Source organism: Mesoplodon densirostris, chromosome 14 (assembly GCF_025265405.1).
Source record: "Mesoplodon densirostris isolate mMesDen1 chromosome 14, mMesDen1 primary haplotype, whole genome shotgun sequence".
NCBI classification, from domain to species: Eukaryota; Metazoa; Chordata; class Mammalia; order Artiodactyla; family Ziphiidae; genus Mesoplodon; species Mesoplodon densirostris.
Window position 1 is genome coordinate 73,470,092 of NC_082674.1, and position 15,327 is coordinate 73,485,418.

The following is a 15,327-nucleotide window of genomic DNA, read 5'->3' on the forward strand; positions in this document are numbered from 1 at the left end:
GAGAACTTGACAAAAGTAATCTACTTCAAACAGCCTCTTTTCTCTACTTAAGAAGTCTTGATGAAAGTAATGCTAAAACCCTTGGGAGACAATCACATCAAAACCTAGACGGAAATGTGGTGAAGAAGAAACCAACGATCAGTTCATTTACTAAGAAATGTTTGTCCTCTGTCACTGTCATTAGTAACTCTTTCTGACACTTAAACCTCTGCCTTGACATTCTTGAAAAAAGGGTCAACAGTATGTTTTCTGTATTGCAAGATGAACAATCCATTTTCAGTAAGTCTATATTGTCACAAAAGATAACCAAATTTGTACTGTATAAGATTCACAGAATATTAGATAGACAAAGCCCAAGATAAGATCCAACTTGAAGCGAGGCTGGGGGGAGACAAATGGAGCTCATCATAACAGGACGATGCCACATTAATATTACAAATTGCAATACTGAGTGGTTTTCTAACACTTCAAATTTTTGTCTCCCTGAATTACTTTTAAGGCCAGATTTAGGTTAACTGCTCTGAATACAAATTTTTATGAAATTTTGGAGGGGACTGCAACATAATTTTCAAAAAGTTTTTCCTCATTCATTAACTGAACAAATATCGAGCACCTACAAAGTAGCTGACAATGTTCAGACTGTAGATTCAGAACAAACGTCGCTGCATTCGTGGAATTTACATTGTAATGGGCATAAATTTTGGCATGTTCATCATACTTTTGTACAAGGCCTGCTAAAACTCACACTAAGGCTTCTCCCCTAATATTTAATAGAGGTCAAAGTTCAAATTTACTACACCATTTACCAGAGTTCTCTGCCGTGTGGCCTCCTGACTACTGGGACATGTTGAGCTATGGCTGAAACACCGACTTTAATGAAACAAATGATTTTTTTTTCTTTTGAACTTGATGACTGGAAGAATTCACATGACACCTGAGTTGTTTTTGTTTTTGTTTTAATCATTTTATGCAACTTTTTTCGTGTGTGGGCTCTCTGATGGTCTTACCACCCCTATCACTTTTATAGGATTTATCAGCAGCATGGATTCTGTGATGAACTGTTAGATTGGAGCGCCAACTGAAGCTCTTACCACAGGTCTCACACTTGTAAGGCTTCTCCCCTGTGTGCACTCTTTGATGAGACTGTCGCTGTGAAGGCCGACTGAAGACCTTACTGCATCTGTCACATCTGTACGGCTTCTCTCCAGTGTGGACGCTTTGATGAAGCTGAAGACTTGAGGCCTGAATGAAGTGCTTCCCATACTCCCCACACTTATATGGTTTCTCTCCTGTGTGGACCCTCTGATGCATGTCGAGGTTCAGGCTCCACTTGAAGCCCCTCCCACACTCCTCACATTTGTATGGCTTTTCTCCACTGTGGACTTTTTTGATGGGCTTGAAGGTGTGAACTCCGACCAAAGCTCTTCCCACACTCTTCACATTTGAATGGTTTTTCTCTGCTGTGGACTCTCTCATGGGCCAGAAGATTTGAGGCCTGCCTGAAGACTTTCCCACACTCCTCACAATTATACGGTTTCTCTCCGGTGTGGATTCTGCAATGAATTTTAAGATCTGCTCTACGACTGAATCCCTTCCCACACTCTTCACATTTGTATGGTTTCTCACCGGTATGGATCAGCTGGTGGATCTGAAGTCGTGAACTCTGACTGAAGCCCTGCCCACACTCCTCACACTTGTAAGGTTTCTCTACACTGTGGGCCTTCTGATGGATTTGAAGATATGAACTCTGACTGAAGCCCTTCCCACATACCTCACATTTATAGGGCTTCTCCCCTGTGTGGACAACCAGATGAACTTGATAATGGGAGTTCCTCCTGAAGCTCTTCCCACACTCATTACATTTGTATGGTTTCTCTCCTGTATGGACTCTTTGATGTGCCTGAAGGTTTGAACTCAGAGTAAAGCCTTTACCACACACATTACATATGTATGATTTCTCTCCAGTGTGGACTCCCTGATGGGCCTGAAGACTTGAAGGCCGACTAAAGCCTTTCCCACATTCCTCACATTTGTAGGGTTTTTCTCCTGTGTGGACCCTCTGATGAATGTATAGATTTGAGCTACAAATGAAGCCCTTCCCACACTCCTCACAGTTGTACGGTTTCTCTCCCGTATGGACTCTCTGATGGGACTGAAGGTGTGAATTCCGACTGAAGCTCTTATCACATGTGTCACATTTGAATGGTTTCTCCCCAGTGTGGACTCTCTGATGGTCCTGAAGGTGAGAGGCCTGACTGAAGGCCCTCCCACACTCCTCACAATTATAAGGTTTCTCTCCCGTGTGGACTTTACAATGAATAGTAAGTGCTGACCTACGACTGAAGCCTTTCCCACATTCCCCACATTTGAATGGTTTCTCTACAGTGTGGACTTTCTGAGGAGTCTGCAGCTGTGAGCTCTGACTGAACTCCTTGCCACACTCATCACACTCACTGTGTTTTCCTCCCACGTGAACTCTCTGATGAATATGAAGAACCGAGCTGTAATGGAAGCCTTTTCCACACTCACTGCACATGAGACTTCTCTTTTGAGTGTAATTGCTGGTGAAGATCAAAGGTGGAGAGATCGGTGAAGGTTTCTTTACATTCATTACACTGGTAAGGTTTTTGTCCTGTGTGAATCATGGTATTCTGATCCAGTGTTGAAACCCTCGTGCTATCTTTTCTATAATCACAGTAGCCGTAAGATTTTTGACCCTTGTGTACTCCATGAGCATCAAGGTGATGTGAAATCCAACTGATGGTGTCAACATCCTCTTTACACTGACAGTTTATTTTTCATGGAAATTTGCTGGTGTCTATTCTGATAATTCTGTGACTCAGCCAAGGAAGTTTTCCTCCAAGAATCCTGGGCTCTCAAAGTTGCAAACCTTGGATTTCCAGTACTACTGGGATCACCTGCTTTATCATTTAATATATGGTTCTCATCTTCAGAAATTTGAACAGAGTCCTGCCCCAATCTGGCAGGGGGAATCACCTTGTTTGCGGAACTGACAACTATTTATCATGGAGTCTTGGCATCTGGTTAAGTCATTTGCAATTTGTTGCCAGATTTGCCAGAAGGAAAGCTCTTCACGTGATCCTCTGTCTTGAACGGCCCTCAACTCACTTTGATTGTTTTCTTCTATCGGACAGAGAATTCAGAGATGTGGACACGTGAAAGCTTTGTTCAAAGATTCAAGATTTTACACTTAAGACACAGTATGAGACTTTAATGAACCTCAGGATGGTTCAGCTTACCTTTCGCACGACAAATGAAGTTCTCTGGTTTATATACTAACAGAAACCAAGAGATGGTCTGTTAAACTCCCAAATACTTAGCATTAATGAAACCCATTTAAAACCAAATGACTACTCTGACATACTATTTAAATCATCTTTCAAAAATTACATGTCATTCCTACCATAACACAGTATCAATAAAGACAAGCATTTTGCTGTGCTCACAGCTTTAACAGTGCCTAGCAGTTAGTCAGGGCTCAAGAAATGCATGCACAGGTGAACTCAGTTTGATTTCTAGGATTCTCCACAATTCTGAATCCCAGGTTAAGTTTGAACCAAGTCAGAGAAGCGAAACAGCTTTTACAAGTCAGGTATCAGATACAGGAAAAGGACTGGAAAGTACAGTTTTGCTTAAGTTGAAAGGCTGCACCCGAGGCGGCAGCACACCAAGGGGGTTAGTGCTGAGGAGGATATGAAAGGGGCTAAAAACTGGGACTTCCCCGGTGGCACAGTGGTTAATGATCTGCCTGCCAGTGCAGGGGACACAGGTTCGAGCCCTGGTCCGGAAAGATCCCACATGCCGCAGAGCAACTAAGCCCGTGAGCCACAACTACTGAGCCCACGTGCCACAACTACTGAAGCCCGCGTTCCTAGAGACCGTGCTCTGAAACAAGAGAAGCCACTGCAATGAGAAGCCTGCGCACCACAACGAAGAGCTGCTCCCGCTCACCACAACTAGAGAAAAGCCCATATGCAGCAACGAAGACCCAATGCAACCAAAAATTAATTAATTTTAAAAAAGGGTCTAAGCATCAGTGGGGTTAAAAAAAAAGCATGAAGACCTATGCACTGGATCCTTCTGAGGCATTTGTGCTGCCTAATATGTTCCTCCACTCCCCCTGCCAAGCAGGAGTCAAAATTTAGAGGCTAGGGAAGAATGCTGTCTCTTTAAAAACAGCATGGAAAATTCTTGGACACAGATACATTGGTCTTTAACAAGAATGAGTTCCAAAGTGAAGAATGGGGTTTATGAGTGAGCTGGGAATAAATTCCATAGCCTGTGATAAGTATTGAGAAGAAACAGACTAGAAACTATTAAAGAATGATCAAAGCACTCAAGGTGACATTATCTAAAATGCCTTCTACAAGATACATACAAATGCACACACACACACACACACAAAATGTTTGTAGAGCTAACAAAGATCGATTTCTTATTAGTGAGGTGGGCTTTGGAGGAGGCAAATGGGACGCAGCGGGGCAAATCTTTTAAGGGAAAGGCTAACTCACCAGCTGGCTGTTTTCTGAGACCTGTTCTCCCCTGGTATAAGGGATAAGGAAATAGAAATTTCTTTCCTTCTATGGGAGGGTTACCTAAGAAGTAGACATAAGAATCCTCATTCAAAACAGTATTTCCTCCCCAAATGAATTTGCTCTGCTACTAAGAGCTCAAGGAAAGTCACAGGGAAAGCATTTTACTCAGTTTGGTTATAATTACAGGTTCTATACATATATTTTTTGTGCAAGTTGATGAGGGCCAACTTGTACAGAAAGGCAAACACACACATACACACATCATGGGCACCTGAGAAGTTAGAATTAGGCTAGGAATTCATTTGAAGACAAAAAAACATTTAGCAATATCCCTTATTCACTCGGATTTGTTCACCGCCTACTAGCTATTTTCATGGAAGGCTAATTTCTCTATCCATTAACTCATTCGTTTGTTCAAGAAATATTTAAGAGTTCCTGTCATGTACCAAGACTATGCTAAGCACTGAGGCTAGTGAGCAATAAACATATAACAGACCGAATTCCTCCTGCACTCCTGGATTACCCTCCAGTGGAAGAAAGAGAGGTGAGAAACAGGTGAACAAAATGTACATGAGTGAAACGCTTAGAGACAAAACAAGGCAGGGCAGAGAGAGTAAGAAAGAGAGGACTGTATTTTCCATAAGGTGGTCAGAGGACAGCCACCTCCTCATCTTTAAGGTGACTGACTGAAAGAAGTAGAGGCCTAAAAGATTACAGGTGAAAGAGTATTCCAGGCAGAGAGAAGGACAAGGAAAAGGCTCTGTGGCAGAAGCATCCTTTGCAGGTCTGGGAAAGATAGGGTAAGAGGGAGGAGAGGTGGTGTATTCAGGGAGGTGGTGGAGAACGAACAGCAGCCCACAGAAGGCTCTAGAAGCCACTTTAAGTGGTTTTTATTCTAAGTAAAAGAAGCCACAAGAGAATTTTGAAACAAGAACATAACCTGACTTAAAGTTACAAAAGATCACTTTGCCACCTAAAGAACAAACTGTGGGAGGAGAAGGGTGGCAACAGGTGACCAGTACAAAGACTATGCAATAATCCTGGAAAGAGATTTCCAACTGGGACCAGGTGATGGACAGCACAGGGCTGGTGAGAAGCAAAACAGATAGAGAGCTAACCATAGGAACTCACGACTGCTTGGTTCTCACCTAAATTTCTATCTGGGTTGCTGAATTCATCAACCAAAGCCTCTCTTCTCTTTCTATATGTTTTGTATCTCGTTTGAAGAATGAGAACATGCAAAGTCACAAGTTAACATGAACGGGCTAGAGCGAAAGTTTACTAGAAATTTGAGTTCCAACTGCATATTCAAGGTATTGAAAGCTGTGTTTTTCAAACTTTGTATCACGACCCACTGAAGAAACAGCATTTATTTCACAACCTAGATACACAGGTAGAAAAGTATACATTACTAAAACGAAGCTTGAATGACCTATATCTAACCAATGTCTCTTTTCATGAAATCTGTTCCCACTGGCTCTCACACCACTCATGCCATCGCCCAGAGTTTCTGCTGCAATGTGCTGTACTCTTCCTAAGAAACTCTGATATTTTCTATACTATTTTATTTCATTAAAAAATCACACGTAGGGCTCAATAAATTGGCTTTATGATCCACTAATGGCAGGGAGGGAAATCTGAAAAAGAATACACAAGGTACAGCAAGATACTGTCGATTTACAGTTCTTTTACAAAATAATTGAAAAGGACCTGAAACACACTGTTTAGAAAGACCAGAGACATCCTCTCGTGTCCCACAGGAATTGCAAAAGTCTGGTCCCCAAACTCAGGGAACCACCTCAAGAGGCCCAAAGCCTTGAAACACCAAGGTCACAAAGACACTCGCAGAGAAAGGCTGTCCTCACCCACTGAGACCAGGTTCCGGAAGTTTTCCACCATCACATCCTGGTACAGCTTCCTCTGGGCCGAGTCCAGCAGCCCCAGCTCCTCCTCTGTGAAGGCCACGGCCACGTCCTTGAAGGTCACCGCCTCCTACGACAAACAACACCACCTCAATCTTATACCCAGTGGCCAGTGGAAGAGGGGCAGCCCCGAGGAGACGAGGAGGATGGGAAGTTGCTCCGGCTCCTGTGAGGTGTGCAGACTTCCCAGCACCCCCTCCTTCCATCCTGCCAATGCCACACACTGACTTTCCTCAGCCTCACCGGACGTGCAGCTATGAAAGAGAAAGCTTTGTGTATTTACCTGGGGCTCTCAGACAACTCATAAGTAAACTCCCTAGAATTCTAACCACTGGATCCTGAACTAAAAGGCTTTCACTGTTTAATTATTATTGCCAAGTACCCCAGAAACAGTTACCAATTTAGTCCTGGCAGTATTTGATGGCACCTGCTTTCTCATTGAGGTGGGAACCAGCTGAGAAGGAGTGTTATATGTGGAAACTAACCAAAAGGCCATGCCAGGTCTCTGAATGAAAACTCTCTCTTTCCCCGTTTCTGTCTTTCGCTTGAATGCAATACTCTGACTCCAGACCCTTGGTTTTCTGGGTGAGTCTGAGTTGGTTCCTCCTTTTTTCACAACCCCGATTCTTTATATTTAAAACAAAGATGAAACCAAGCACCTCTTTATACAATTGTTCTGAGCTGTCTATGCAGTGACAAGTGCTTTAAGTACCACTGGACTTTTTAAACTAAGGTCATGTATTACTCTGATTAGAAAAAAATATAAGATGGAAAAAGAAACAAACCAGTAAATAAAATACACAAAGGGCCTGACTCAAGCATGGGGAAGACTGAATCTAACTCTGGTCGTGAGAAAACTTCTAACGATACATTATTTTTTCTGCGTGAAGCAGCAGTTTGATCCTGCTGTGCTCTGCCGTATTTGGATATTCTACCAAAAAACATCCAAGGCACCACATGTAAAACATACCTCTTAAATTCTGAATACCTAAACCTACTATGTTAAGGGCAAAAAGGGGCAATATTCTTCAGAACAGATATTTTGAGAAAAAGGTTAAATCAGGAACACTGTCACTGTAGTGCTCCTAAAACAGGAGAAGTCTTTAAACTAAATGTCTGTGAGTAAAGAATAGTATAAAAAATAGGTGCAGGGCTCCCCTGGTGGCGCAGTGGTTGAGAGTCCGCCTGCCGATGCAGGGGACACGGGTTCGTGCCCCGGTCCGGGAAGATCCCACATGCCGCGGAGCAGCTGGGCCCGTGAACCATGGCCGCTGAGCCTGCGCGTCCGGAGCCTGTGCCCCGCAACGGGAGAGGCCACAACAGTGAGAGGCCCGCATACCAGAAAAAAAAAAAAAATAGGTGCATAAGTTTGCAGGAACATGATAAAGCAATTAAAAGTGAATGTTAGCTAGTATTAAATGAAAAAAACAATTTAAAACTGTATCTATGTTATAAATACAAATACACATCCATGAATACATATGATGAAGAGATTACAGAAATAGAAATGCAGCTAATTTGTAAGCAGGTAAGCAGTAGACTGGAAGATGTCCTTCATTTCCCTTAATTTTTCTTTTACTTGTAAAATAAAAAAATGATGAAATAAAACAAAAATTAAAACCGAAACCAATTAAATTTAACAGGAATTTTTTAAAAAGCACACATGGCACACTCAGGTCCTCATATGCTTAGACTCTCCTTGAAAGAGAAAACCCATATGGAACTATACCCAATATTTCGTAATAACCTATAAGGGAAAAGAATCTGAAAATATATGTATATATATGTATAACTGAATCACTTTGCTGTACACCTGAAATTAATACATTGTAAATCAACTATACTCCAATCAAAAAAAAAAAAAAGAAAAAGAAAAAAAAGAGGAAAACCTGTGTCCAACCTGAGTACAAAAATGGCGTTTTTAACAGCAAGAAAGGCAAGCTCTACTCACCTGGAATGTGCTCATTTTCTCTCTCCTTCTGGGGCAGTGCAGAGTCCTAACAAGACAGACAGGGAAAGAAGAAGTCAAACTGGAAACTGGTTTAAAGAAAAAGAAGTCACTAACCCACGTGGTGCTCATTGTGAATTACCAAGGCTCCCAGTCCTCGGGGTGGCTACAGCTGATTATGCTTGATGAGCAGAGCCCCACGCAGATACCAGATGCCCCCGTGAACCCCCTCAGTGGCTGTGTGAGGAATGACCTGCCCATCCATACACAGTGGCCCCCTCACAGTGTGCCTGCAGCTTCCACAGGGGTCATTCGTATTCTGGGTATGGTGTAAACAGAGACCATGTAAGTCAGAGTGGGTTTTGGAGTCAATATGCATGGGCTCTGATCAGGCTACGCCATTCACTAGCAGTGTCACCCTGGGCAAATTATTCACATCTCTTCGCCTCAGTTCTGTCCTCTGCCAGTAGGGGAGAACACGGGCATCCACCTCGTGACATCGTCATAAGGTAGGAAGCTCTGAGAACACCACTGTCAGGGTTTCTTATTTCTTAGCAACTGCGGTAAAGCAGATGATATTTTAGTTAGAAATTATCCTTAGAGATGTGATTTCTACCAACAGAAGACTGTCAGACATGTGGAGGTCATCCATTGTTGCCCTGTTATGTGAGAGTCTTTATAGACTTCTGAAAATCTCTGCTTGTCTTCCTAAAGATTTTGTGACTGCAACAATAACATTTAGATTGACATGGACAACTTTTTACAAAAGGTATAAAAATACGTTAAGTTTCTTTTTAAACAGGAAGTACCCTTTTGACAATTATGCACAGAGGTAAAGAGAACTAATAAAAGCCAGGATTCTGCAACAACAATAAAAAATAGTTTGACAGTCCATACCTAATTCAAACGAAAAAAGACAGGAATCTGAATTGTAATTATATCATTATAAATATAGGAAAGTTTAAGAAATAAATGGGAGACTTCCCTGGTGGTGCAGTGGATAAGACTCCACATTCCCAATGCAGGGGGCCCGGGTTCGATCTAGTACAAAAGATGGCAATGATTCCACTCCCCAAAGCTTGGGACAGAGATATCTTCACAACTTCTAACGACCTCCATTTTGACTCTACACTTGCTAGCTGTCTTCTGCTCAATTCAGATTTCTGAAAGGGGCCCTGACAGTTGACAATAATTAGTGGGGGAATAAAATCATTGGACTAAGTAGGGCTTTGGTGAATCCAGCTCAGTTTTATCTGTGACATCCAGCAGGGTCAATTTCCTCGGCCTCAGTTTCCAGAAAAGACCCTCTCTTGAGCTTCTCGAATTTTCACGTGCATGTGAATTACTGCGGGATCTTGTTGGAATGCAGCCTCCTGGACCCCCTACGCAGAAATTATAAATCAGAAGGTCTCGAATGGGGCTCAAGGCTGGGCATTTCTATCCAAGTGATGCCAATGCCGCTGGTTTGTGGACCACAATTTGAGTAGCACTGCAGTGTAACATCAGTCCCACAAAAAACAGCCTCCACTACACAGAAACATACACAAAGAGTAACCAGACAAAAAGGCACTAAAACATTAACAACGGTTATCTTTACATCCTAAAGTTACAGATAATTAAAATTTTTCTTTATGTATATATCTGCATTTTTCCATAATGATTATGCTACTTCTATGATATACATATTATTTGAAATAAAATAAATGACCCAGTTGAGAAAACTATCTTAAAAACTCATAAAATAGCCTAAACCTTGCTCTCAAGGTCCCCACAATTAAGTCCCAACCTCCTTTCATGATATGATTCTAGCCAGTACCCTATGCTCAAAGAGAATATACCAAAGGGATTAGCAAACTCAGCTGCTGGACTCAAACTGCCTGGGTCCCAACCCCAGCTCTGCCTCCTACCATCTGGGTGAGGATGGGCCAACAGGGTTGTGTTCCCTGCCCCCAGCTCCTCAGCCTTAAAGTAGAGAAAACAGCAGTACCAATTCACAGAGCCACTGCCTGATGGAAATGTGTTCATTTGCATAAAGCTTTTAGAATGGAAATTAGTGACCAAGGCTCAGTTATCATCGTTACCCATGTCCCATACGTTCTACAATTTACAGGAATATCTTAAGTAGAAGAATGCCAAGTCCTACTCACGTGGGGCTCTGTTGCCTCTTCCTCCGTGCAGTGCTTTTGGAGAAGCCAGGGCTGGGGAAGGAAAGGAGACTGTGAAATACCAGGGCTGTGTTTCCATCCCCACTAATTCATACCGCACCCCCTTCCGCCCCCGTACCAGCTAGAAGTCCTCTCCTTCCAAAACAGGCCAGGAGTCCAGGACAATTCAGCTTCCTGGGCTCACAGAATCCCGCTGCGAAATGGGTGCCTCCCGAATTAGCGTAGTATTAATACCAACAATGTATCAGGCAGTTGTAGACCTTTTACTTGTGCTATCTCGTTTCTTCTCACAACACTATATTAACAAGGCATTCCTTTTTCCCCCCTTTTACCGAACAGCAACGGAGGCACAGAGGAGTTAAGCAACTCACCCAGTGTGACGCCGTATGAAGCGGTAGGGCTAGCTCATAGGTGGGGGACGGGGTCAGGTTAGGGGTGAAGAAAACCGGGGAGACCCTCAAACCCCAGGAGGCACGACCTGAGCCCACCCCATCCCGGGTACCTTACCAAACGCAAAGAAGCTCCGCCCGCGGGACGTACATCACCACTCCAGGCCCTCAAACCTCCGCTTTTAGCCGCACCTCCTCTTTCTCCCCAAATGAAAGGTCTGCAAAGGGGAAGCTTGAAGGGGTCGTGAAGAGCGGACCTGAAACACCGTCATCAAGCAAAACATGGCTGCTACGTGTCCTCCTGGGGCGGAAGTGCCTGCGACTAACCCGGAACTCCTGGACCACATTTCCCAGAATTCCGCGGGTAAACCTTTACAGCGAGGCGTTACTGTAGCTGCAGTATATGGGACTACACGAGTTTACGAGCTCTGGACTACATGTCCCAGAATGCAAGGGTGGGTGCGGGGGTGTCTACCGGCACGAGCTCTGGCCTACATGTTTTCACTCTGGTTTGCACTTTCCGGAATCCCTGAGAAGGTCTCAGGCAGTCTTGACGTCCTACTGTGTAGGCCTCAGAAGAGTGTAGATTCTGTTCATTGAAAGGCGTACAAACTCAGTAGAATTTTGGACGTCTTCAAGAGGCTAAGCGACATAAAAGCATTAACAGCCACGAAGGCTTCCTGGTAAACCCCAAGGAGTTTCACCATTGGAATAAGGGGAGAAGGAAACTGGGCTTTCTTTGGCAGGGACTGAAGCCAAACGCCCAAACACCTCATTCCCTGAAATTGTGTAAAGGTGAACGTGTTTTGTTAGCATCTTACAACCCGTGCAGAAGCAAGGGAAAATCCTTTCTAGAGACAGACATCAACATCCTAGGTCTCAAGTTATTTCTGTAATTATAAAATCTGTGACATTGCTATTTGACCAAGTGAACTTTAAGGGGAAGGAAAAAGCATTACTTGACATACGGAGGGACACTTCACAGTCATAAAAGTTTCAAATTATCAGAAACTAATAACTTCAGCTGATACTTTATAAAGCAAAAATTGACAGAACCATGAAGAGAAACATTCAAATTCATAATTGGATCTGGAGATTTGAACACATACATAGAGGGAAATGTTGAGCCTTAAAAGCATATATTAAAGTAGAAAGGGGGGCTTCCCTGGTGGCTCAGTGGTGGCTCAGTGGTGACCCTGGTTCAATCCCTGGTCAGGGAACTGAGATCCTGCAAGCCACGCAGCATGGCCAAAAGAAAAAAGAAAGAAAAGAAAACACTGCAGCAGAGAGGGGAAAGAATTCTTGTTAATACAGTTGATCCTTGAACTAGGGTTCAAGGGGGTTAGGGGTGCCAACCCTCTGCTAAGTTGAAAATCCAAGTATAACTTATAGCCAGTCCTCTGTACGTACATGGTTTCTCCATAATCGGCAATTCTGCATCTGAGGATTGAACCAACCTTGGATCGTGTAGTAGTGCAGTATTTACTATTAAAAAAAAATCCTCGTATGAGTGCACTTGTGTAGTTTAAACCCATGTTGTCCAAGGGTCAACTCTTGGTTCTCAGTCAGCTGGATATCCATATGGGAAAAATATTAATCATTACTGCATAGGATATAAAAATATAAATTCCAGAAGATCTGCAGACTTAAATTTGAAAAGTAAACAATGATGCTTTAGGAAAGAAACGTAAGATAATAGCCTTTTTGCCTTGGAGTAGGAAGAATTTCTTAAGACCAAAAAAATCACCAACTGTGAAAGAAAAAATTGAAAAATTGGACTATTTTAAAGTTAAGAAACACCGTAAACCCAAACGCAGCACTCTTGGGCCAAAAGTGAGAGATATTTTAAAAACATCTATGGACTAAAAGACTCAGATGCATCCCTCAGGCCCATGCATTCTTCAAGGGTCAACTGTATCTACCAAAGTTGAACATATACCCTATAACCCTTTGGTTCCACCCATAGAAATATCCCTCAAACAAGTGCACAAGGCACATTCTAGATTGCTCACATCACCACTACCTGTGATAGCCAAGAATGGGGAAGTACCCAATACCCACCAATAATGGGATTAATAAATAGATTTTGATATGTTTACACACTGCAATAATATCCACCAATGAAAATGAATCAACGGTATCCACTCCCAACAATATGGATAAATGTCATGGATATACTGTGGAGCAAATGAAGCCAACACAAAATAGCACCTATTACATGACTCCATTTATATAAAGTACAAAATAGGCTAAGTGAATCTACACCATTACAAATTAGTGGCTACCATATGGAAAGGAAGGTTACTAGAAAGAGCCAAAAAGGGATGCTTCTAGGGTTTGGGGTTTGTCCTGGTCCTCCAAGAACTAGACGGCAAAGTGCTGAGAAAGACTTTAATGAACAAATATTTCATTAGGGAAAACATCGGAGAGAAAATGGCAGGGAGCTCTGGAAGGCTGGCAGAACTATCAGCTCATAGTGCAAGTGTGACCCTGAGTGAAGATTTGGAAGAAAGATTTGGTAAATCATCCCAGACTGCCTTGTAATCTACGTAAAATCCTTCAAGGCTGTCAGAGTCCTTGAAAAAAGGTCACTGGACAGAGGAATCCTGGTCTCCAAGAAATGGCCTGCCTTAGGATCCCTGCTGTGCTGACTAGGAGCAATCAGGGGCAAGGCCGGCCTCCAGGCAAACGTGGTGATGGATTTAAGAGCAGCAGCTGGGACCTTTGGCCAGTTATGCTCCCTGTGGTCATAACTGTGAAACAGGAGACTCTCAACATGGATGCTTCCTTGTGATAAGATCTGGTTGTTTATTTCTGTCAGAAATAATACTGAAGCAACGTTGCGTCCTTCTCAGCATATCATACCCCAGAGATCTAAAACGTTCGTTTGTTCTGTTATTGATAATGTTCACCTCTTGGCTAAGGTAGTGTTCACCAAATTTATACCTACTGTATTTCTTGTTGTGATTAATACCTTGTGGAGAGATATTTTGGGTTTTGTAGCATCCTGCTCCTTGTAAACTTTCAACCAGTAGTTTTATAATTCATTGATTACTCTTGCCAGAACCTATCATTACTATGATGGTTGTAAATAATGATTTTTACATTACATCATTCCTTCTATATATTTATGGTTTGGCATTCTATTATGAGAGCCCTTCCTTCCCTCCCTTCCTCTTTTTTTATTCATATTCTGTATGATAATTATTTATTTTATGGTCAAATTGCTCAGATTTACCCAGTGTGAGTCTCTTCAAGCTGGATCTTTTTACACGTCCCACCACTCTTTCCTACTTTCTGGCACAGTAAATTTTCTCCAGGATCATTCTACACTTTCCTTGCTCCAGCCCTGAAATAGAAACGTGGATATACATGCTTGTATACATCACATACACATGTGTGTGTTTGTATATCCTCGCACTTCCATATCTACTTCTGTAAATACCTAGCACGTGCACTCACTCCCTCTCTCTCTCTCCAGATGGGTGGACGGATGGATGGATGGATAGACAGATCTGTATAAATAACTTATGGTCAGACTTCCATATCCGTGGTTCCTCTGTATCTGCAATTCTGCAACCATGGGTTCCACCAACCACAGATCATGTAGTACTGTAGTAATTACTATTAAAAAAAACCCTGCATATAAGTGGACCTGCCCAGTTCAAACCCATATTGTTCAAGGGTCAACTGTAACTTGCTAAATAAAGCCCTTTAACCAACTATATTAAAAATACCACCATTGGTCTGCGTATGGAATGCCATCCAAACCTGCTTTGTCCTTACTGGTTCCACATCCAGAGGGTCCTCTGCTATTATGCTTAGTTCTCTCCTCATGTGCATCTTTTCAACAAGAGAAACTTTTTTTTTTTAAACCTCCACAATGTAGGTATATCCACTTTTGTTTCTAGCTCCAGGATTTTCCCTCTCCCTATTATGGATCTGTAGTTAAAGCACAGCATAAATAATAAAGCTTCAACTGTTGAAACTCATGAATTTTTCTGTGTATGCAAAATAATCTGAGAACTGTTTTGTTTTTGAAATTGGCTTCCAGAGTTCATACCATATTTTGATCTTATATGCCTTATGACAATATAGAACAATCATATGAGGTCTTAACTGCAAGGGATAATTATTTAATACTTTTTCAAATTCTATTAAAATAATTTCCTGCTTTGGCAATACCCACTATTCAATGAAAAAAAATATAACATGAAGTTATAAAATGGAAAAATATCACAAAATGCTCCTTGCCTAGGAAAACCACTCTGGAAGAGTATCCCTTTACACATGATCTTATGCATGTACACATACATGTGTGCACATGCACACATACACAAACACTAA

General features: G+C 42.3%; 1 protein-coding gene across 1 annotated transcript; it reads right to left on the bottom strand.

Annotated features, from left to right (window-relative positions):
• Window positions 1-367: 367 nt before the first annotated feature.
• On the bottom strand, window positions 368-11,590 carry LOC132502190 (zinc finger protein 226-like). Its single transcript, XM_060118027.1, is given in 9 exon segments — window positions 368-1,386; window positions 1,388-2,540; window positions 2,542-2,790; window positions 2,792-2,974; window positions 2,976-3,144; window positions 6,422-6,548; window positions 8,430-8,475; window positions 10,574-10,624; window positions 11,099-11,590. Coding segments are annotated over 9 exon segments (2,439 nt in total). The 5' UTR covers window positions 11,134-11,590; the 3' UTR covers window positions 368-960.
• Window positions 11,591-15,327: the final 3,737 nt, after the last annotated feature.